Consider the following 21,987-nt stretch of genomic DNA (forward strand, 5'->3'; position numbering starts at 1 on the left):
GGCCTCCTTATGTTTGGGAGTAAATCACACGCAAGGTTTTTTCTCCTAAGGACATTCATTGGGGATTCCCAGACTCCTTGGAGACTGCCAGCACTGTGTTGGCTTGTTTATTAGTGAGCTACATTCGTTAATATCCTCTTAGAGCATTCCTAGCATCATTTCAAAAGCCGGGAATTAGGATCAAGGTATTAATAAAAGCTCTACAGTCCCTTCTCTGCTTCTGGGACCTACGTATAATATGTCCATCCGTGAGAAGACTCCTTCTACCCATTTTTCCCCTAGAATGTTGGCAAAGAACCAGCCTTGGAGTTTGTTGCATGACTTCTACAAGTTGCAGCAGATAGAAAATACGCAGAACTCTGCTAAAGGCAAAAATGTCAGAGCGCCGCTGTCATAATAACAATGAAAAAGAAAGACATAATAAGTACATTGCCCAGACAATTTCCCAGTCACCTGAGGTAGGGGTTAAACCAGGGGCAGGTAACCTTGGCTCTTTTAGGACTGGTGGACTTCAACTCCAAGAATTCCTGAGCCAGCATGGCTCAGCTTGGAAACCTCTCCCTTTTCCCTCAGCGTGGCTGGCTCAAGAATTCTGGGAGTTGAAGTCCACGAGTCATAAAGCGGCCTAGGCCTAGGCCAGGGGTAGGCAACCTTGGCTCTTTTATGACTCGTGGACTTCAACTCCCAGAATTCCTGAGCCAGCATGGCTCAGCTTGGAAACCTCTCCCTTTTCCCTCAGCGTGGCTGGCTCAAGAATTCTGGAAGTCCATGAGTCATAAAGCGGCCTAGGCCTAGGCCAGGGGTAGGCAACCTTGGCTCTTTTATGACTCATGGACTTCAACTCCCAGAATTCCTCAGCCAGCATGGCTCAGCTTGGAAACCTTTCCCTTTTCCCTCAGCATGGCTGGCTGAGGAATTCTGGGAGTTGAAGTCCACGAGTCATAAAGTGGCCTAGGCCTAGGCCAGGGGTAGGCAAACTTGGCTCTTTTATGGTGGACTTCAATTCCCAGAATTCCTGAGCCAGCATGGCTCAGCTTGGAAATCTCCCTTTCCCCTCAGCTTGGCTGGCTGAGGAATTCTGGGAGTTGAAGTCCACGAGTCATAAAAGAGCCAAGGTTGCCTACCCCTGGGGTTAAACCATCAAAAGCCAATAAACAACAAACAATATGACAATCAGCAGACATATACTCTGGGGTGGGAGAGCACAAAAGCCCTCCGAGTAACGGAAGCAAGGGAATAGAGGTTATTCTATTTTAGAGAAAGACACAGAAAAAAGAAAATCAAAGCCATTTCGGATTGGTGTTTGAAAAATCAGGTCTTTGGGTTTTTGCTCCAGACACCGGAAACCCAAAGGAAGTAAAACACCGGATTGATTTGATTTTGCTCCTCTTGCAAAGGTGGGATCTGCTTCCTTTCGACAAGCTGCTTAGGAAGGCTTAAAAGCAGCCTGGTGCTGAACAGATTATATCAGATTTTTTGCAATGATCAAAAGAGGGACTGTTATTTTACAGGGAGAGAGAGTCTCAAGGCCTGCAGGTGGGACCCCAGGGCAGCTAGCCCTCGACCTAACAAATAGTTCATTTAGGGTCCGTTCGAGGTCACAACGGCGCTGAAAAAAAAGGGGGCCACTTTTCACGCCACGGTTGCGGCGTTCCCACGGTCGCATGATCAAACTGAGCAAATGGCATGCATCTAGGAGGGTGGTCGGGCCTCCGGTTCAGCAAAATCATCAGGAAAGACAGAGTCACCTCACAATTGTGTGACCCACTTCCCAGCTGCAGGGATTCACTTCAGAACCGTGGCGAGAGGTTGCACAAAATGGGTCCAAACTCGGCATCCCAAATTTCCCGGTGACAATCCCAAAGGTGCTTTTTTCCCCCCGGGGGGGGGGGATGGGGGCGCAACTGGACTTCCTTGTTTTTTTTTGAAGGCGTTTCGCTTCTCAGCCAAGAAGCTTCTTCAGCTCTGACTGGATGGTGGAGAAGGGAAGGATTTATACAGGTAAGCCTCCAGGTGGCCTCAACGACTCTCTAAATTAAGGATGCAAATGACCGACGGTCTGCAAGGAGTATAAATCCTCCCATTCCCCACCGTCCAGTCAGAGCTGAAGAAGCTTCTTGGAGGAGAGGTGAAACGTCTTCAAAGAAGAACAAGGAAGTCCAGTTGACTCCTGAAAAAGCTCCTTTGGGACAAGCATGTCCTGGATGATGGAGAATCTCCGTAGACTTTAAGTGACATAAGTATGCAAGGAGAAAAAGAACAGATATTGCAACCAGAATGTGGAAACTCAAAGAGAGAGTGGCAGATACGTTTGGACTTCGATGTCCTCAATCTTAGCTTTTCCTGTCTTTGCTGGATAGTACTGTGTTTCCCCCAAAATAAGACCGGGTCTTATATTTATATAAAAGATGTTGAGACTCTGGAAAGAGTGCAGAGAAGGGCAACGAAGATGATCAGGGGACTGGAGGCTAAAACATACAAAGAACAGTTGCTGGAATTGGGTATGTCCAGTTTAATGAAGAGAAGGACCACGGGGGACACGATAGCAGTCTTCCAATATCTCAGGGGCTGCCCCAAAGAAGAGGGAGTCAAGCTATTCCCCAAAGCACCTGAAAGCAGGACAAGAAGGAACGGATGGAAACGGAAGTTGAAGTCCACAAGTCATAAAAGGGCCAAGTTTGAAGACCCCTGGACTAGACCAAACAAGGTCCCTCAATTGTTGGTCCTGTGGTTTACCCTTAAGTTCCCTGATCATCTTCGTTTCTCTGCTCTGCCCTCTTCCTAGAGTTTTGGCTTCTTGAACCTCTCTGTTCTATACACCTTCTCTCCGCCTTGAAACAGGTCTGTAACCTGGTGGAGAATGAATAGGATTGGCCAGAGATGGCAACATTTCTATCTTCTTCAGTCTGGTCCCTTCTAGATCTGTTGAGATGAAAACCAGCTGGAAGATCAAGAGACCAGACTGAGGAAGTCTCTAGTCAGGGTAAACCACTAAATCAGGGGTCTTCAAACTTGGCCCTTTTATGAGTTGTGGACTTCAACTCCCAGAATTCCTCAGCCAGGCCTTGCTGGCTGAGGAATTCTGGGAGTTGAAGTCCACAACTCATAAGAGGGCCAAGTTTGAAGACCCCTGGACTAGACCACTCAATTGTTGCTCCTGTGGTTTAGCCTCCAGATCCCTGATAGTCTTGTTGCTCTTCTCTGCCCTCTATGAGTTGTGGACTTCAACTCCCAGAATTCCTCAGCCAGGCACACTGGCTGAGGAATTCTGGGAGTTGAAGTCCACAAGTAATAAAAGGGCCCAGGTTTGAAGACCCCTGCACTAAATACATCAACAGGACGTAACGTACGTGAAAGATAAGAGTGTACTCTAATGTTCTCTAACCTTCACAGCTTCCAAATATGTGGACTTCAACTCCCAGAATTCCCTAGCTAGCAGACCCACAGCTGCGAATTCTGGGAATTGGCCTCAACATTTGGAAGTTGAGCTTTTAGGGTTAACATTGGCCCAATATACACCTGCCGATTGTCAGGTTGGGAAGGAATGACTTCCATCCAATGTTCTCCCCTCAGGAGAAGAACGTCCTAACGGAAATCTTGTCTTCTGATTCTTCTGGAGCAGGGGCAAGTTGTGAGAGCTGCTTGGGTTCTTGAACTTCTCTGTTCTGTGCACCTTCTGTCCCTCCTGAAACAGGTCTATAACCTGACTCAGGAGTTTTTCCAGAATGGTAAACCAGTCAATGCCGACAGTCAAAATAGCGTGGGGATCTTCACGCGAGATGTCGTGCGCAAACGCATCAAGGCCGATCCAGATGAGTCGGAGACGGTCAAGAAGCTGAAGCTTGCCATGATCCAACAGTACCTGAAAGTAAGGAGGGCATGGGAGCCAATGGGGTTTTGCGGTTGAGGCACCAGGCTGATAATGGAGTGACGGAGTTGGAAGGGACCTTGGAGGTCTTCTAGTCCAACCCCCTGCTCAAGCAGGAGACCCTATACCAGGGGTGTTCAAACTTGGCCCTTTTATGACTGGTGGACTTCAACTCCCAGAATTCCTCAGCCAGCCTGGCTGAGGAATTCTGGGAGTTGAGGTCCACCAGTCATAAAAGGGCCAAGTTTGAAGACCCTTCCCCTATACTGTTTCAGACATGTTTTCGTCCAATCTCTTCTTGAAAATCTCCAGTTATAGAGCACCCACAACTTCTGGAGGCAAGCTGTTCCACTGGTTAATTGTTCTCCTTACTTCTAAGTTGCTTCTCTCCTTGATGAGTTTCCATCCGTTGCTTCTTGTCCTGCCTTCTGGTGCTTTGGAGAATAGCTTGACTCCCTCTTCTTCATGGAAGCCCCTTAAATATTGGAACACCGATATCATGTCACCCCATAGTCCTTCTTTTCATTAAACTCCCAGCTCCCAGAGTTCCCCAATATTTTTTGATTGACAGCAGTTGTCTTGAGAGGTGTGTAGTTTGTAGTCCAAACTTAAGCTCTCACATTGGTGAATGCTGTGGTATATATGAGGTGGAGCTCAAAACCTGGTGGCCCACCATACATTCCTCATGCTTCAGATTAGAAACGTGGGCCATAACATCTGATAGAGGCATTGTGTCTTATGCCAACCCCTGGGCAGATGGTCAACTGTATTAGGCTGTTAAGATGTAGCCTGGAATGGTGAATAAAATCATGGGATCAGAAGTTGGGAGATGGTGAGGTCTGGCCTTGTTTCCACCATGAAGCCAGCTGGGTGACCTTGGATCCTATGTTATGATTCCTCACCAGCCAGTGGATCCAGCAGCTGAGTCTGAGGAATCCGATGATGATGATGATGATGAGGGGCCTGGAGTGACATCAGAGTCAGAGGAAGGCTCTGAGAAGCTCCAAGACTTACAGTCGTATGAGGAGCTTGGCCCCTCTACTCGCGCTCAGGCTGAGACACGGCTGTGTTGGGAATCTGAGTTGGACGGTGACGAAGCACAGCTGGGACAAATCCAGGATGCACGAAAGTGCCGGCAAGAGAAGCGAGTAGGGCAGAGGAATGCAATGGGGCGGCTCCAAAGGCAAAGGAGAAGGCATTAGCCTGGGCTGAATAATAAAAGGGAAGGTGTGGGAGGTGCTGGTTGTCGAAGGCAGGCATTCGTGTTGAGGATGGAGTTTCTGTGAACTGTGTTTGTTTGCCTTGGACACTGACTCAGGTCTGTGAATAATAAAAGGGTTGTTTTTTTTCTTGTGGTTCCGGCCTGCTTCTTGGAAGAGGGGTTTCTCCTTGTGAGCATAACAAGGACTCACGTAGGCTGGGACAGAACACCCCATCTCAACCCTACAAGAAGAAGACCAGGGCAAACCACTTCCAGATATGCTTCCAAGAAAATGCAAGACTTGTCCAGGCAGTCACCAAGAGTCAAAATTGACCTGAAGCCATCACCACCAAAAATATATGGTGCTGGTGGAGAATGAATAGGATCGGCTTGAGATGGACAACATTTCTCTCTTCTTCAATCTGGTCCCTTCTAGATCTGTTGAGATGAAAACCAGCTGGAAGATCAAGAGACCAGACTGAGGAAGTCTGTAGTCAGGGTAAAGCACTAAATACATCAACAGGACGTAACGTTTGTGAAAGATAAGGGTGTACTCTAATGTCTTCTAACCTTCACAGCTTCCAGATGTGTGGACGTCAGCTCCCAGAATTCCCCAGCTAGCAGACCCACGGCTGAGAATTCTGGGAACTGGCCTCAACATTTGGAAGTTGAGCTTGTATGGTTAACGTTGGCCTCATGTACACCTGCCGATTGTCAGGATGGGAAGGAATGACTTCCATCCCACCTTCTCCCATCAGGAGAAGAAGAACGTCCTAACAGAAATCTTTGTCTTCTGATTCTTCTGGAGCAGGTGGAAAGTTGTGAGAGTAGCTCTCACAGCATGGATGAAGTCTCTCTCAGCGAATTTGGGGAGTGGACCGAGATCCCTGGAGCCCACCACATCATCCCTTGCGGCTTTATGAAAATTGTGGAGATCCTGTCCAGTTCTATCCCAGAGTCGGTCATCCATCTGAACAAGCCGGTCAAGTGTATCCACTGGAACCAGTCCATCAGCAAGGAGATTGAGCAAGTGGCCGACCACAACAAAGACCGGGTGGACGACCATGCGGGCTACAGCGTCCTGCTGGAGTGCGAAGACTGCGAGTTCATCTTGGCCGACCACGTCATCGTGACGGTGTCCTTGGGGGTGCTGAAAAAGCGCCACGAAGAGATGTTCTACCCACCGTTGCCCGACGAGAAGGTGCTGGCCATTCAGAAGCTGGGCATCAGCACCACCGATAAGATCTTCCTGGAATTTGAGGAGCCCTTCTGGAGCCCGGAATGCAACAGCATTCAGTTCGTCTGGGAAGACGAGGCTGAGGCGGAGAGCCTGACCTATCCGGAGGAGCTCTGGTACAAGAAGATCTGCAGCTTTGATGTCCTCTACCCGCCAGAGCGTTATGGCCACGTCCTGAGCGGCTGGATCTGTGGCGAGGAGGCCCTCATCATGGAGAAGTACGACAACGAAACCGTCGCGGTGATCTGCACCGAGATGCTTCGGAAATTTACAGGTCTGCGGTTCTTCCCTTGGGGGGCGGGTCGAGAAGGTGGGAAGGACTAGGGGGTGGGGTGGAGAATGATGTAGGGATGGGTCCTGCAGGTCCCTGTTGTGGCTCTCCCGGAACTTAATCACGGTGCGTAGCCGTGATTACTCATGGCGCCAAGGCTTAGGTAGGTAGTTCCAAGGAGTTTCGTGCAGAAGTTCATCATTGTGGGAGGAGTCAGAACCCATTTATGGTGGGACCAAGGCATATGTAGATGCTTCCAAGAAGTCCCATGAGGAATTTCACCATTGTGGGAGGAGTCAGAACCCATTTATGGTGGGACCAAGGCAGATGTAGATGCTTCCAAGAAATCCCATGAGGAACTTCACCATTGTGGGAGGAGTAAGAACCCAGTTATGGTGGGACGAAGGCAGATGTAGATGCTTCCAAGAAGTCCCATGAGGAACTTCCTCATTGTGGGAGGAGCCATGTCCCATTTATGGGTGGGACCAAGGCAGATGTAGATGCTTCCAAGGAGACCCATGCAGAGCTTAATTGTGGGAAGAGTCACGTCCCATTGATGGACCAAGGCAGATGTAGGTGCTTCCAAGAAGTCCCATGAGGAACTTCATCATTGTGGGAGGAGTCAGAACCCATTTATGGTGGGACCAAGGCAGATGTAGATGCTTCCAAGGAGACCCATGAGGAACTTCCTCATTGTGGGAGGAGCCATGTCCCATTTATGGGTGGGACCAAGGCAGATGTAGATGCTTCCAAGAAGTCCCATGAGGAACTTCACCATTGTGGGAGGAGTCAGAACCCATTTATGGTGGGACCAAGGCAGATGTAGATGCTTCCAAGGAGACCCATGAGGAACTTCCTCATTGTTGGAGGAGTCAGAACCCATTTATGGTGGGACCAAGGCAGATGTAGATGCTTCCAAGAAGTCCCATGAGGAACTTCCTCATTGTGGGAGGAGCCACGTCCCATTGATGGACCAAGGCAAATGTAGATGCTTCTGCCTACATCTTCCTTGCTCAAGGAATGGGACGTACTTCCACCTACATTGGACCTACATCAGGGGTCCTCAAACTTGGCCACTTTTAAGACTTGTAGACTTCAACTCCCAGAATTCCCCAGCTAGCCATGCTGGGAGTTGAAGTCCACAAGTCTTAAAAGTGGCCAAGTTTGAGGACCCCTGGCCTACATCTCATGCTGGACTTTATTAGGACAGGAAAACTGAAGGGACACTTCCTCTGAATTAGAGCTTTAATCCTAGTATCTAGATCAGGGGTAGGCAACCTCGGCTCTTTTATGACTCATGGACTTCAACTCCCAGAATTCCTGAGGCTGGCTATCAGGAATTCTGGGAGTTGAAGTCCATGAGTCATAAAAGAGCCGAGGTTGCCTACCCCTGATCTAGATGGAAAAATCAAGGGTCTTTTCTTGGAATCGGTATGGAAGGGATTGTTGATCACTTCCGCCTTCCGTTACGTTGCTGGGACCTTGCAGTCTAGTCAACAACTGGATTTTTGACGAAAGTTTGGTCTACACACTTCAAAAGAAATTAAAAATGTACTCCTCTGTCCCACTCTCATCTCCTCCCCCAGTCATTTCCTTTTTTAAAAAAATAATAATAATAATATTTTATTAATTTTCCAATTTTACATTTGAGTATTTAAAAAGCAATGTGGTGACTGGGTTAATCCGTAGTTCGACAACAAAATCTTTAGTGCAAATCCCATGTTCCAACATCAAGATATTTCTTGCTCTTTTCCCCTTAACATTTACTGTCTCGTATTCAAGCGAGTGCAGTTCTAATTATATCAACTCAATTAAAACATCATTATTGCATTTAATAATAATAATAATAATAATAATAATAATAATAATAATAATAATAATAATAATAATAATAATATAATAATAATAGGTTGGAAGGGTCCTTGGAGGTCATCTAGTCCAACCCCCTGTATAGGCAGGAAACCCTATACCATTTCAAACAAATGGCTGTCCAGTCTCTTCTTAAAAACTTCCAGTGTTGGAGCATTTACCACCTCTGGAGGCAGGTTGTTCCACTGATTAGTTGTTCTAACTGTCAGGAAGTTTCTCCTTAGTTCTAGGTTGCTTCTCTCCTTGACTAGTTTCCATCTGTTGCTTCTTGTCCTGCTTTCAGGTGCTTTGGAGAAGAGCTTGACTGCCTCTTCTTTGGGGCAGCCCCTGAGATATTGGAACACTGCTATCATGTCACCCCTCATCCTTCTCTTCATTAAACTACACATACCCAATTCCAGCAACCGTTCCCTATATGTTTTAGCCTCCAGTCCCCCAATCATCTTTGTTGCTCTTCTCTGCACTCTTTCTAGAGTCTCGACATCTTTTTTACATCGTGGTGACCAAAACTGGATGCCGTATTCCAGGTGTGGCCTTACCAAGGCCTTGTAAAGTTGTATTAGTACTTCACGCGATCTTGATTCTATCCCTCTGTTAATGCAGCCTAGCACTGTGTTGGCTTTTTTGGCAGCTGCAGCACACGGCTGGCTCATATTTAAGTAATTGTCTACTAGGACTCCGAGATCCCTCTCACAGTTACTACTATTGAGCAAGGTACCACCTATACTATACCTGTGCATTTGATTTTTCCAGCCTAAATGTAGAACCTCACTTTTTTCACCATTGAATTTCATTTTGTTAGATAGCGCCCAGTGTTCGAGTCTGTCCAGATCCTCCTGTATCTTAAGCCTATCTTCTGGAGTATTGGCTATTCCTGCCAGCTTGGTGTCGTCTGCAAATTTGATGAGTTCCCCATCTATCCCCTCATCCATTTATCAATACATGTTTGGCTTGTACATACCTGAATTACATTCAGTCTTCATAAACGATCCATCTCCTGTCGTTAAGTTTTACCCAGTTTTTAGTTTCTCATCAATATTCCAATTTAGCCTTCGATATTTATAATTCTGACACTTTGGGTAACCAAGATTTTTCCTTGTCTGACTTGATAACAAAATATAATATCCAGCATACACATTTTTATCTGTTTGAATGTAGTCTTGTTCTATTTCCTTCAGGTTATCTATTTCCCACCATGTGAAATCATCTACTTAATAAATACAATACCCACCCTTAAACCCCAGTCATTTCTTAACGTGGTTTGGGGATGTCCGAACCACGTGACGCTTGCAAGTTATTTACCAAAATTACACGCGGTACGTGTCTTTGCAGAGTAGAAATATGGGTGAAACATACATTACACCACAGTCGTGTTGCTGAGATGTCTTTTCTGCTGATTGGTCTGTTTGCTTTTTTAATTTGAAGATGCTGCCAGAAACTTTTCTCAAGCAGAAAAACCAGTTTTAGGAGAATTGTTTTGACTGGTTTCAGCTTGGTGTTTTTTTTCCCTTTCTTCTACCTGGGCATGACTGTAAATAAATGGTCAGATAACTCTGCAGCTGTCATCAAAACGAGCCCGATACAAACTTTTTAATAATATTTATTTAACGATGGGCCCCAAGATTCCCCTTGATTTTTTTTTTAAACCACTATGTTAAACCAGCTTTCCGCAACCAAAATTTCACACTTGCTAGAATAATCTCTTTTTAATCAATGCAGATAGTCCTCGGCTTAACGATCACAGCTGAGCCCCAAATTTCTGTCGTTAAGTGAGACGTTGGTTAAGTGAGTTTTGCCCCGCTTTACAACCTTTATTGCCATGGTTGTTAAGTGAATCGCTGCAGTGGTTTAAGTCAGTAGCCCGGTCGTTGAATGAATCTGACTTTGCTTGTCAGAAGGGCGCAAAAGGGGGATCGCGGGACTCTGGGACGCTGCGACCGTCATAAATGCGAGTCAGTTGCCAAGCGTTTACATTATGGTCCGCATGACCACAATCTCCTTTTTGTCACTTTAGGGAATCCAGACATTCCGAAACCTCGACGGATCCTTCGATCCTCTTGGGGGAGCAACCCCTACATCCGTGGCTCTTACTCCTACACGCAGGTAGGGTCGAGCGGAGCAGATGTGGAGAAACTTGCAAAACCCTTGCCTTACACAGAGAGTTCCAAAACCGTGGTAGGTATTAGCACTGCTACAACTGATGATGTTAGATAGTTGGGTCATGAAATGTCTGTACGAAAAGTACCAAGCTCAGAAAGCAGCAAGGACCCCACAGTCCTCCTCCTCTTCCTCCTCCTCCTCCTCCTCCTCCTCAGCAAAACTTACTTGCTTCTAGCACTGATGCTATTAGCTAGTTGGGTAATGAAACGTCTGCAAGAAAAGCATAAACATAAAAGTATAAACATAAAAATATTAACAAAACAACAATATAGCCGAATATATCAGAAACTATATAGAATATCACAGTTTTTATATATCTATTTATTTATATCCTGCATTTCAAGGAAGCAAACATACCTACGGGAATACTGCTTCCTCCCCCTATTTTCCTCACAACAACAACCCTGGGAGGGAGGTTGGGCTGCGAGAAAGTGAATAGCCCAAAGTCACCCAGCTGACTTCTATGCTGAAGGAGGGACTAGAACTCACCGTCTTCTGGTGATTGGCCCAAAGTCACCCAGCTGGCTTTCATGCCTAAGGTGGGACTAGAACTCACCGTCTCCTGGTGATTGGCCCAAAGTCACCCAGCTGGCTTTCATGCCTAAGGCAGGACTAGAACTCACCGTCTCCTGGTGATTGGCCCAAAGTCACCCAGCTGGCTTTCATGCCTAAGGCGGGACTAGAACTCACCGTCTTCTGGTGATTGGCCCAAAGTCACCCAGCTGACTTCTATGCCGAAGGAGGGATTAGAACTCACCGTCTCCTGGTGATTGGCCCCAAGTCACCCAGCTGGCTTTCATGCCTAAGGCGGGACTAGAACTTACCGTCTCCTGGTGATTGGCCCAAAGTCACCCGGCTGGCTTTTAGGCCTAAGGCGGGACTAGAATTCACCGTCTCCTGGTGATTGGCCCAGCCAGTCTGCCCAGCCAGCTTTTATGCCTAAGGCACCACTAGAACTCACAGCCTCCTGGTTTCCACCCTGTGGCCTTCACCAGTAAACCAGGCTGGATCTTCTGACGTATCTTTTGACTATGGAGGAATCTAGAACGTATAAATATTTTCTGAAGTTATTCCTGGTTTCTTCTTGTGTCCTGAAAAGTAAGGTGATAGAATTGTTTTGTAATGTGAAGTAATGTGATAGAAGGCAAGTAGTCCTCGCCTTACGACCACAACGGACCCCCCCCCCAAATTTCAACGGCTGAGTGAGACATTTGTTAAGTGCGTTCTGCCCCATTTTACGACCTTCCTTGCCAGAGCTGTTAAGTGAAGCACTGCGGTTGTTGTTAGTCAAATGATGGTTAAGGGAATCTGGACTTTGCCTTGTCGGAAGGTCGCAAAAGGGGATCACGGGACTCCAGGATCTTGCGACCGTCATAAATACGAGTCAGTTGCCAAGCCTCTGAATTTCGATCCCGTGACCGCGGGGATGCCGCCGCAGTCTCGAGTGCGAAAAAAGGGTCCTAAGTCACTTTTTTTGCAGTGCCTTTGAACGGTCGCTAAAGGAACCATCCTAATTTGATCCGCGGCGTTGTCAATTTGTGAATCGTTTCTTAAGGTCCTTCCTTCTTTCTTCTTTCTCCTCCGGCTGTCTCCCTCACCTGGGTCTCCAGCCTATGCAGGTGATGTTTTCGGGCGAGGCGACGCACAGGAAGTACTACTCCACTACCCATGGTGCTTTGCTGTCAGGCCAGAGAGAGGCGACTCATCTGACCGAAATGTACCAAGATCTTCTCTCCTGCAAGAATTGAGATGTCGGGGGCTTGCAGAAGACTTTTTAACACTCTGAATTCCTTTTTACTGTTGTGCATCTGAACCAAAACTTCTTTCTTTCTTTCTTTCTTTCTTTCTTTCTTTCTTTCTTTCTTTCTTTCTTTCTTTCTTTCTTTCTTTCTTTCTTTCTTTCTTTCTTTCTTTCCTTCCTTCCTTCCTTCCTTCCTTCCTTCCTTCCTTCCTTCCTTCCTTCCTTCCTTCCTTCCTTCCTTTCTTTCTTTCTTTCTTTCCTTCCTTCCTTCCTTCCTTCCTTCCTTCCTTCCTTCCTTCCTTCCTTCCTTCCTTCTTTCTTTCTTTCTTTCTTTCTTTCTTTCTTTCTTTCTTTCTTTCTTTCTTTCTTTCTTTCTTTCTTTCTTTCTTTCTTTCTTTCTTTCTTTCTTTCTTTCTTTCTTTCTTTCTTTCTTTCTTTCTTTCTTAACACATGCTGATCCTAGAAACATTTTTATCTTTTTTATATTAAAAAAAACCTGTCTTCTACTATTTTAATCCCTAGTTGGTGGATTGTAAGTTTCTTTTCACCTTACTTGTATCGTTAACAGGAAAAGATGCCCCATTCTGCCTGGGCAAACATTGAGTTCCTTGTGTCCGAGCTTTTTCTTAACTTTACTTCTGGAGAGATTCTTTCTTTTTTCTTCTTTCTTTCTTTCTTTCTTTCTTTCTTTCTTTCTTTCTTTCTTTCTTTCTTTCTTTCTTTCTTTCTTTCTTTCTTTCTTTCTTTCTTTCTTTCTTTCTTTCTTTCTTTCTTTCTTTCTTTCTTTCTTTCTTTCTTTCTTTCTTTCTTTCTTTCTTTCTTTCTTTCTTTCTTTCTTTCTTTCTTTCTTTCTTTCTTTCTTTCTTTCTTTCTTTCTTTCTTTCTCTCCCAGTATTGTAAGTGCCTTCTATAGTTCAATAAATGTGGCAATGGTTACCCTTTTCTGGTTTGTGGGCAGCATTCGTTGCTAGAAGCATTGTGACATTTCCACCTCCTCCTCCTCCTCCTCCTCCTCCTCCTCCTCCTCCTCCTCCTCCTCCTCCTCTTTCTATTCCTCTTCCTCCTTCCCCATCCCACCTTCTTCTTCTCCTTTCTCTTCCTCCCTTCCATTTCCCTTCTCCTTTTTCTATTTCCTCTTCCTCCTTCCCCATCCCACCACCTTCTTCTCCACTTTCTCTTCTTCCCTTTCCCTGTCCCTTTCCCCTTCCTCCTCCTCCTCTTCCTCCTCCTCCTCCGTTCTTTGTAAGTCAACCAATGGAATATGCTTCTTGAGTCACTGGCCTCTTTACCAAAGAAATGCGCAGAGGCTGACTTGGGGAAACCTGACCAGCTTCCTTGCATTTCCTTCATACACCCCAGTTATGTACACAGCCCGATCAAATAAGTATTATGTAAAGGTAAAGGTTCCCCCGCACATGCGTGCTAGTCGTTTCCGACTCATCTCCGTTTTGAAGCCGAAGAGCCAGCGCTTGTCCGAGGACGTCTCCGTGGTCATGTGGCCGGCATGACTAGACGCCAAAGGCGCACGGAACGCTGTTACCTTCCCACTGTAGTGGTCCCTATTTTTCTACTTGCATTTTTACGTGCTTTCGAACTGCTAGGTTGGCAGAAGCTGGGACGAGTAACAGGCGCTCACTCTGCTACGCGGCACTCGGGATTCGACCCGCCAAACTGCCGACCTTCTGATCGACAAGCTCAGCGTCCTAACCCACTGAGCCACCGCGTCCCTAAGTATTATGTAGTGATGACCTATTTCACATAATACAGTAAGAAGTTGGCTGGATCCCTAAAAAAAAAGTCAGACCCACAAATGAACTAGCTCCCTTTTAACCAGGTTTGTGCGACCGCAGATTGTTAGTGAACTTAATGAAAATTTCACTGTTTTATAATTTTTTTATTTTTATTTTATTTTAATTCCATTTATATCCCGCCCTTCTCCGAAGACTCAGGACGGCTTACAAGCTTAGCAGTAGCCTTCATTCTATGTATATGCCTGCTTATTAGGGCTTTCACACACACACCCAAGCGGCATTATTACAAAGTCAGCTTAATTGCCCCCAACAATCTGGGTCCTCATTTTACCTACCTCGGAAGGATGGAAGGCTGAGTCAACCTTGAGCCTGGTGGGACTCGAACCTGCACTAATTGCAGGCAGCTGGTGTTACTTAAGGAGGCATTAGCCCACTGCTCCACCAAGGCTCTGTGGTGTATAAGGCTCTGTGGTGTATAATAATAATAATAATAATAATAATAATAATAATAATAATAATAATAATAATAATAATAATAATAATAATAATAATAATAATAATAATAATAATTTGCTGTCAAATTGGTGTCAGCTCTCAGTGGCCACGTCAATATTATGTGGCTGATGGCTGGATTCACATGCTAAGGGCTAAGACCACGTTGCTTGCCTTGCTTGATCCCACCAAGGGTGGTTTGTAAACCATGGTTTATGACTCCACCTGTTCCCGGAGGTCAAGCCAATCACCCTTAAACAAATTAGGGAGCACAGACATTGTTTTGGTTTTTTTTAATTCCAATTAGTTCAACACAAATGCGTCCGTTTCGCAATGTACAGACACAATTCTCATTTGGGTTCATGAGCCAGTTTTGCTTGCACTGCAATTATACATTGGGGTCCAGGGTTCTCTCTGAACCCGGTGGGTTTTCTCGTAGACGTTTCTTGACCCAACTAGGTAACATCATCAGTGTTAGAAGGCAGTGGAGTTTGCTGCCTCCACCCCTTTCTACCGCAGATGATCGAGTTGGGCCATGAAATGTCCGCAAGAAAACACTTCCTTATATCAATTCAGGTAGAAACAGTTCTTAATGTTGTCAGACCAGGCAAAAAGGGATTTGCTGGAGAAAACAATTATGCTTGGAAGAGTTGAAAGGAAACCATTAATACCACATTACAAGGCCTTGGTAAGGCCACACTTGGAATACTGCATCCAGTTTTGCTCACCACGATGTAAAAAAGATGTTGAGACTCTAGAAAGAGTGCAGAGAAGAGCAACTAAGATGATCAGGGGACCGGAGGCTAAAAGATATAAGGAACGGTTGCTGAAATTGGGTATGTCCAGTTTAATGAAGAGAAGGACGAGGGGGGACATGAGAGCGGTCTTCCCGTATCTCAGGGGCTGCCCCAAAGAAGAGGGAGTCAAGCTATTCTCCAAAGCGCCTGAAGGCAGGACAAGAAGCAATGGATGGAAACTAATCAAGGAGAGAAGCAACCTAGAACTAAGGAGAAACTTCCTGACAGTTAGAACAATTAACCAGTGGAACCACCTGCCTCCAGAAGCGGTGAATGCTCCAGCACTGGAAGTTTTTAAGAAGAGACTGGACAGCCATTTGTCTGAAAAGGTATAGGGTTTCCTGCCTGAGCAGGGGGTTGGACTAGATGACCTCCAAGGTCCCTTCCAAATTTATTATTAAATTATTATTATTATTATTATTATTATTATTATTATTATTATTATTATTATTATTATTATTATTATTATTATTATTATCATCATCATCATTATTATTATTTATTACTATTATTATTATTAAACAGACCATCACAGAACATGGTGGCTGGACACCCTCAAAGATGACACCAGCCAGAGCCTAGAACGACTCAAAAGAAATAGTGCAAGGTCAGAAGCTGTGTAGAGAGATGTGGCCCATAGTTTTACCAAGAATCAGACACGGCTGAATGGATAATGTCATCATCATTGTCAGACAGATGTAGAGATCGGTTGATAGAATGAAGCTGTTTTGAGAATCCCCTGGTTCCAGTTAATCCTGCAGCATAAAGTCAAAGAAGGTCACCCAGCTGGGTTTCATGCGCATGGCAGGACTAGAACTCACCGTCTCCTGGTGATTGGCCCAAAGTCATCCAGCTGGGTTTCATGCGCATGGCAGGACTAGAACTCACCGTCTCCTGGTGATTGGCCCAAAGTCATCCAGCTGGGTTTCATGCGCATGGCAGGACTAGAACTCACTGTCTCCTGGTGATTGGCCCAAACGTTCTTGCCTAAAGCAGCACTAGAATTCACCGTCTCCTGGTGATTGGCCCAAAGTTACCCATCCAGCTTTCATGCCTAAGACAGGATTAGAACTCACCATCTCCTGGTGATTGGCCCAAACGCTCTTACCTAAATCAGGACTAGAACTCACCGTCTCCTGGTGATTGGCCCTAAGTTACCCAGCTGGCTGTCATGGCTGAGGTGTGGGACTAGAAATTGCTAGAAACTACACAGGTTTGTTAGTTTGAGAGTGGAGCACTTGGTTAGTCTGGGCTGTTTTTCAGTAGACTTGTGTTTCTAATTTTCCGTCATTTCCTCGGCTGATAAGGAGATCCAGGAAGGGTGGTGTGGTGTTGATTTCTTCTTCCTTTGTGAATTTTATTCCTTTGAAGATGTTGTTGATTGTGTCATGTGTCTTCCTTAGTTGTTCCTTTTTTCTTTTTTCTTTTAAATTGTGACAAAGGTCAGAGCTGGGGAACTAAGGCCCTTTTATGACTTGTAGACTTCAACTCCCAGAATTCCTGAGCCGCATGGCTTGTTCACGAATTCTGAGAGTTGAAGTCCAGAAGTCATAAAGGGGTCTTAGTTCCCCCATGCTGGCTCAGGAATTCTGGGAGTTGAAGTCCACAAGTCATGAAAGAGCCATAGTTCCCCCATGCTGGCTCAGGAATTCTGGGAGTTGAAGTCCACAAGTCATAAAGGGGTCATAGTTCCCCATGCTGGCTCAGGAATTCTGGGAGTTGAAGTCCACAAGTCATAAAGGGGTCTTAGTTCCCCCATGCTGGCTCAGGAATTCTGGGAGTTGAAGTCCACCAGTCATGAAGGGGCCATAGTTTCCCCATGCTGGCTCAGGAATTCTGGGAGTTGAAGTCCACAAGTCATAAAGCGGTCATAGTTCCCCATGCTGGCTCAGGAATTCTGGGAGTTAAAGTCCACAAGTCATAAAGGGGTCATAGTTCCCCATGCTGGCTCAGGAATTCTGGGAGTTGAAGTCCGCAAGTCATAAAAGGGCCACAGTTTCCCATGCTGGCTCAAGAATTCTGGGAGTTGAAGTCCATAAGTGATAAAGGGGCCATAGTTCCCCATGCTGGCTCAGAAATTCTGGGAGTTGAAGTCCACAAATCATAAAAGGGCCAGAGATTCCCACCCCTGGCCTATGTATATACCGAATCCATGCTTTGGGTCATCTATGTGGGAGTGCTATGGTTTGTAGACACTGCATTACTATACAGTTTCTGCTATGAGTTCTGATGCTGGTGGCCACCCAATATAATTGCTAGTCTCAAAACACTTGGAGAAGAAAAAAAAAGAGAGTTCTCCTTGCACCCCTTAATTTGGGCACCAAGCTGCTTCACCTACTCTAATTTTTGTCTCCCAGATATAACATTATCTGACTGGTAAGTTCACTAAGGGACAATCTGCCCTTCATGATGGGTATGGATTTCTCCTGCTGCCCTAAATTTAGCCACTGTTTACAGCCGGATCATTTAAAATTAGACCTGTTTGGAAGTCGTGGGAGGAAGGGCTGCCGTTTGAAATAAATCCAGGATGGAAGAAATGCTTTCATATTTTCATCTCGTCACCCGGATGACATGGAAACTAGAGCAGTCGTACAGCAATCACGCTGGGTGACAGCATCAAACCCTTTATATGAAGATATCTCCGAAGCTAAGCAGCATCAGACCTGGGATTTGTTTGGAGGGGGCACCACCTGGAGAGTGGGACTAGAACTCACCATCTCCTAGTGATTGGCCCAAAGTCACCCAGCTGGCTTCATGCCTAAGATGGGACTAGAACTCACCATCTCCTAGTGATTGGCCCAAAGTCACCCAGCTGGCTTTCATGCCTAAGGCGGGACTAGAACTCACCGTTTCCTGGTGATTGGTGCAAAGTCACCCAGCTGTCTTTCGTGCCTAAGGCGGGACTAGAACTCACCATCTCCTGGTGATTGGGCCAAAGTCATCCAGGTGGCTTTCGTACCTAAGGCGGGACTAGAACTCACCATCTCCTGGTAATTGGGCCAAAGTCATCCAGGTGGCTTTCATGATTGACAGGGCTAGAACTACGTCTCCTGGTGATTGGCCCAAAATCACCAAACCACCTTTCATGCCTAAGGTGGGACTAGAACTCACCATCTCTATGTTTCTAGCCTGATGCCTTGACCGCCAGACCAAATTGGTCTTCAAGATTTGGCCATGATACATTGTTTTGCCTGTTATGTCTTGTTCTATGTCAGGATATCTTGCTGATTTTAGTTATTGCATTGAGTTTAGTTAAACGCTGCCCAAAGTCCATGTCAAGCGGGATAAGCTTGCTAAATCTGAATTATAAATATTTTTTTAAAAAACAGCTGAGATAATTCATAGGGTAAGTGCTTCATCCCATTAATAATTGTCATGGTTCTTTTTGCTTCTTTTTCATCTCTGGAATGACTGAATTTAGTTCTATGGGCAATACTGGATGGTCCAGCTTGTTATGCAGAAGTTGTGAATTTTAGATTATATAGAATAGAATAGAATAGAATAGAATAGAATAGAATAGAATAGAATAGAATAGAATAGAATAGAATAGAATAGAATAGAATAGAAAATATGCAATGGAATAGAATAGAATAGAATAGAATAGAATAGAATAGAATAGAATAGAATAGAATAGAATAGAATAGAATAGAATAGAATAGAATAGAATAGAATAGAATAGAATAGAATAGAATAGAATAGAATAGAATAGAATAGAAAATATGCAATGGAATAGAATAGAATAGAATAGAATAGAATAGAATAGAATAGAATAGAATAGAATAGAATAGAATAGAATAGAATAGAATAGAATAGAATAGAATAGAAAATATGCAATGGAATAGAATAGAATAGAATAGAATAGAATAGAATAGAATAGAATAGAATAGAATAGAATAGAATAGAATAGAATAGAATAGAAAAACCTCTGCAGGATTTGAGGAATATTCAAGAATGTTTAGTTTTCTTGCAGGATAATAAATCGGTTATATTTTAAGACTGTCTAATTCACTTCTTTCAATTCTTTTCACACAGAATTATTTAATTCAAAAATGGTTAACTCCTGCCCTCTGGTGTTCACATGTATAACAGAAAAATCAGAGTATGTTCATTTATGGATATTTTTTAAAAAAAACACACATTCTAAACTTGAGCTATTAGATCTGAGCTGCAAATACAGATAGTCCCCAACTTACCACCACAATAGAGGCCAACATTTCTGTCACTGAGTGAGACCATTGATAATTGAGTTCTGCCCCATTTTCTGGCATTCTTTTGCCATCGTTGGTAAGTGAATTTCTGCAGTTGTGACATTAGTAACACGGTTGTTTAAGTGAATCGGCTTCCCCGTTGACTTTGCCTGTCAGAAGATCACAAGAGGTCATGACATGACCCCGGGACACTGCAGCCGTCGTAAATATGAGTCAGTTGCCAAAGGTCTGAATTTTGATCACACGACCCAGGGACACTGCAGCTGTCACAAATATGAGTCAGTTACCAAGCCTCTGAATTTTTGATCACTTGACCGTGGGGATGCTGCAACGGTCGTAAGTGTGAAAAATGGTCGTAAGTCACTTTTTCCAGTGCTGTTGTAACTTTGAACGCTCACTAAATGAACTGTGGTAAATGGAGGCCTTCCTTATCCCTACGCAGATAGCAATGAAGAGAAATGGAAAACTTTAACGCTTCAGCCTTGCGCCCTCTGGTGGCCCTGTGGATGTTTGCAGCCAGATCTGGTATAGCTGCCTCATTTTTCAGGCCAGGCTTATGTTTGATTGATTGATTGATTATTTATCATTAAGTTGGCGTCAGATATTAATGGCCATCTGGAGAGATTTCCTCCAGACAGGATTACAAAAATTTTGTTCCAAAGACTGGACAGGCAATCGGCTGGGACCTTATCTTTGTAGGACTTGTGATGGAAAATAAATAAATGAATCCCCCCCTTTAATTCCCAGTTAGTTGCAGAGCTGGGGGTAATAGAAAACGTCTGTTACAATAAATGATAATAAATAAAATCTACTTTTCTTGATTCTTATTTATCTCATCAATCCAGCTGGGCAAACCCCAAATCAACCATGGGAGGGGTCTTAAGACACCCGCCCCCCCTTACCCATTAAATCTTCCAAGGAAGGGAGATTGAGTTGCATCCTAAAAGCTGATATAGTGTGGAAAGAAAAGATCAGCCCTCACTAATACTGAATGAGGACAGCATTTAAGCCAAGCCCACCCTTAGACCCTCCCCCCCTCCACAGAACAGCCTGTGGCCCAGCGCAGGTAGTCCTCGCCTTAACACCATTCATTTAGTGACTGTTCAAAGTTACAACGGCATTGAAAAAAGAGACTTAGGACCGTTTTTTCCCCCACACGACCATCGCAGCATCACGTGATCAAAATTCGGATGCTTGACAACTGGCATGCACTTAAGACTGTTGTGGTGTCTTGGGGTCACGTGATTCCCCGTTTGCGACTTTTCTGACAAGCAAATTCAACAGGGAAGCCCGATTCACTTAGCGGCCGTGTTACTAACTTCAGAACGGCGATTTATTTAACCACAGTGGCAGGAACGGTTGTAAAATTGGGGTGAAGCTCACTTAAGCATCGTCTCCCTTAGCGGCGGAAATTTTGCCCTCCCATTGTGGTGGTAAGTGGAGGCCTCATCTGTAATGAGATGAACAGCTGCTTGATCGCTAATGGTAAAACTGTGTTAGTGTGAGTAGCAGGGCATTTACTCTGTAGTAAGTCATTTCATATTGGCTGGTCGAGAATGTAATTTTGGTGTGCTTATAAACATTTTTGCCATACCCTGAATAGAATAGAATGGAATGGAATAGAATGGAACGGAACAGAACAGAACAGAATAATGATAGGATAGAATAGAATAGAATATAGAAATAATAGAATAGAATAGAACATAGAAAAAGAATAGAATAGAATAGAAATAATAGAATATAGAAAAAGAATAGAATAGAATAGAATATAGAAATAGAAATAATAGAATAGAATAGAACATAGAAACAGAATAGAATATAGAAATAATAGAATAGAATGGAATGGAATAGAACAGAACAGAACAGAACATAGAAAAAGAACAGAACAGAACAGGACAGAACAGAATAATAGAGTTGGAAGGGACCTTGGAGGTCTTCTAGTTCAACTGCATGCTCAGGCAGGAAACCCTATACCATTTTAGGCAAATGGCTGTCCAGTCTCTTCTTAAAAACTTCCAGTCTTGGAGCATTCACAGCTTCTAGAGGCAGGTTGTTCCAATGGTTAATTGTTCTCAATGTCAGGAAATTTCTCCTTAGTTCCAGGTTGCATCCGTTGCTTCTTGTCCTGCCTTCAGGGGCTTTGGAGAATAGGAGAATAACCCTCTTTTTGTTCTGTACCAGCCTGCTACCGGCCCTGCAGCAAAAGCAGGGACAACCCCTTTACAAACGGCAAGAGGCTGGAATAAAGCCTGCCAAATTTATTCACATAAAACAGAGCAAGACAAGACACCAACCATGAAACAGGAGCTAAGAAACAGGAACTATCCAAGCGGTTGCCTTCAGCAAACCAGCCCTCCCACACATTCCCCTTTTAAACAGTTCAGGGCGTGGC

General features: G+C 44.6%; 2 protein-coding genes across 6 annotated transcripts in view; both read left to right on the forward strand.

Moving 5' to 3' along the window:
- The window catches only part of SMOX (spermine oxidase), a 52,736-nt gene extending 39,457 nt beyond the window's left edge, over positions 1-13,279 (forward strand). For 2 of the 3 annotated variants that reach the window (XM_081332199.1, XM_081332198.1), the window contains exons 4-7: positions 3,695-3,868; positions 5,878-6,580; positions 10,461-10,621; positions 12,217-13,279. In XM_081332199.1, the coding sequence (XP_081188325.1) occupies positions 3,695-3,868; positions 5,878-6,580; positions 10,461-10,621; positions 12,217-12,354 (1,176 nt within the window). In that variant the 3' untranslated portion in view covers positions 12,355-13,279. The remainder of the gene's footprint in view (positions 1-3,694; positions 3,869-5,877; positions 6,581-10,460; positions 10,622-12,216) is intronic. The other variant, XM_081332200.1, reaches the window with a different exon arrangement.
- PANK2 (pantothenate kinase 2) overlaps positions 1-21,987 on the forward strand; it is a 291,105-nt gene that overhangs the window by 202,999 nt on the left and 66,119 nt on the right. The window lies entirely within an intron of this gene.

Source organism: Vipera berus (assembly GCF_964194415.1).
Source record: "Vipera berus genome assembly, chromosome: 7".
Classification (NCBI taxonomy): Eukaryota; Metazoa; Chordata; class Lepidosauria; order Squamata; family Viperidae; genus Vipera; species Vipera berus.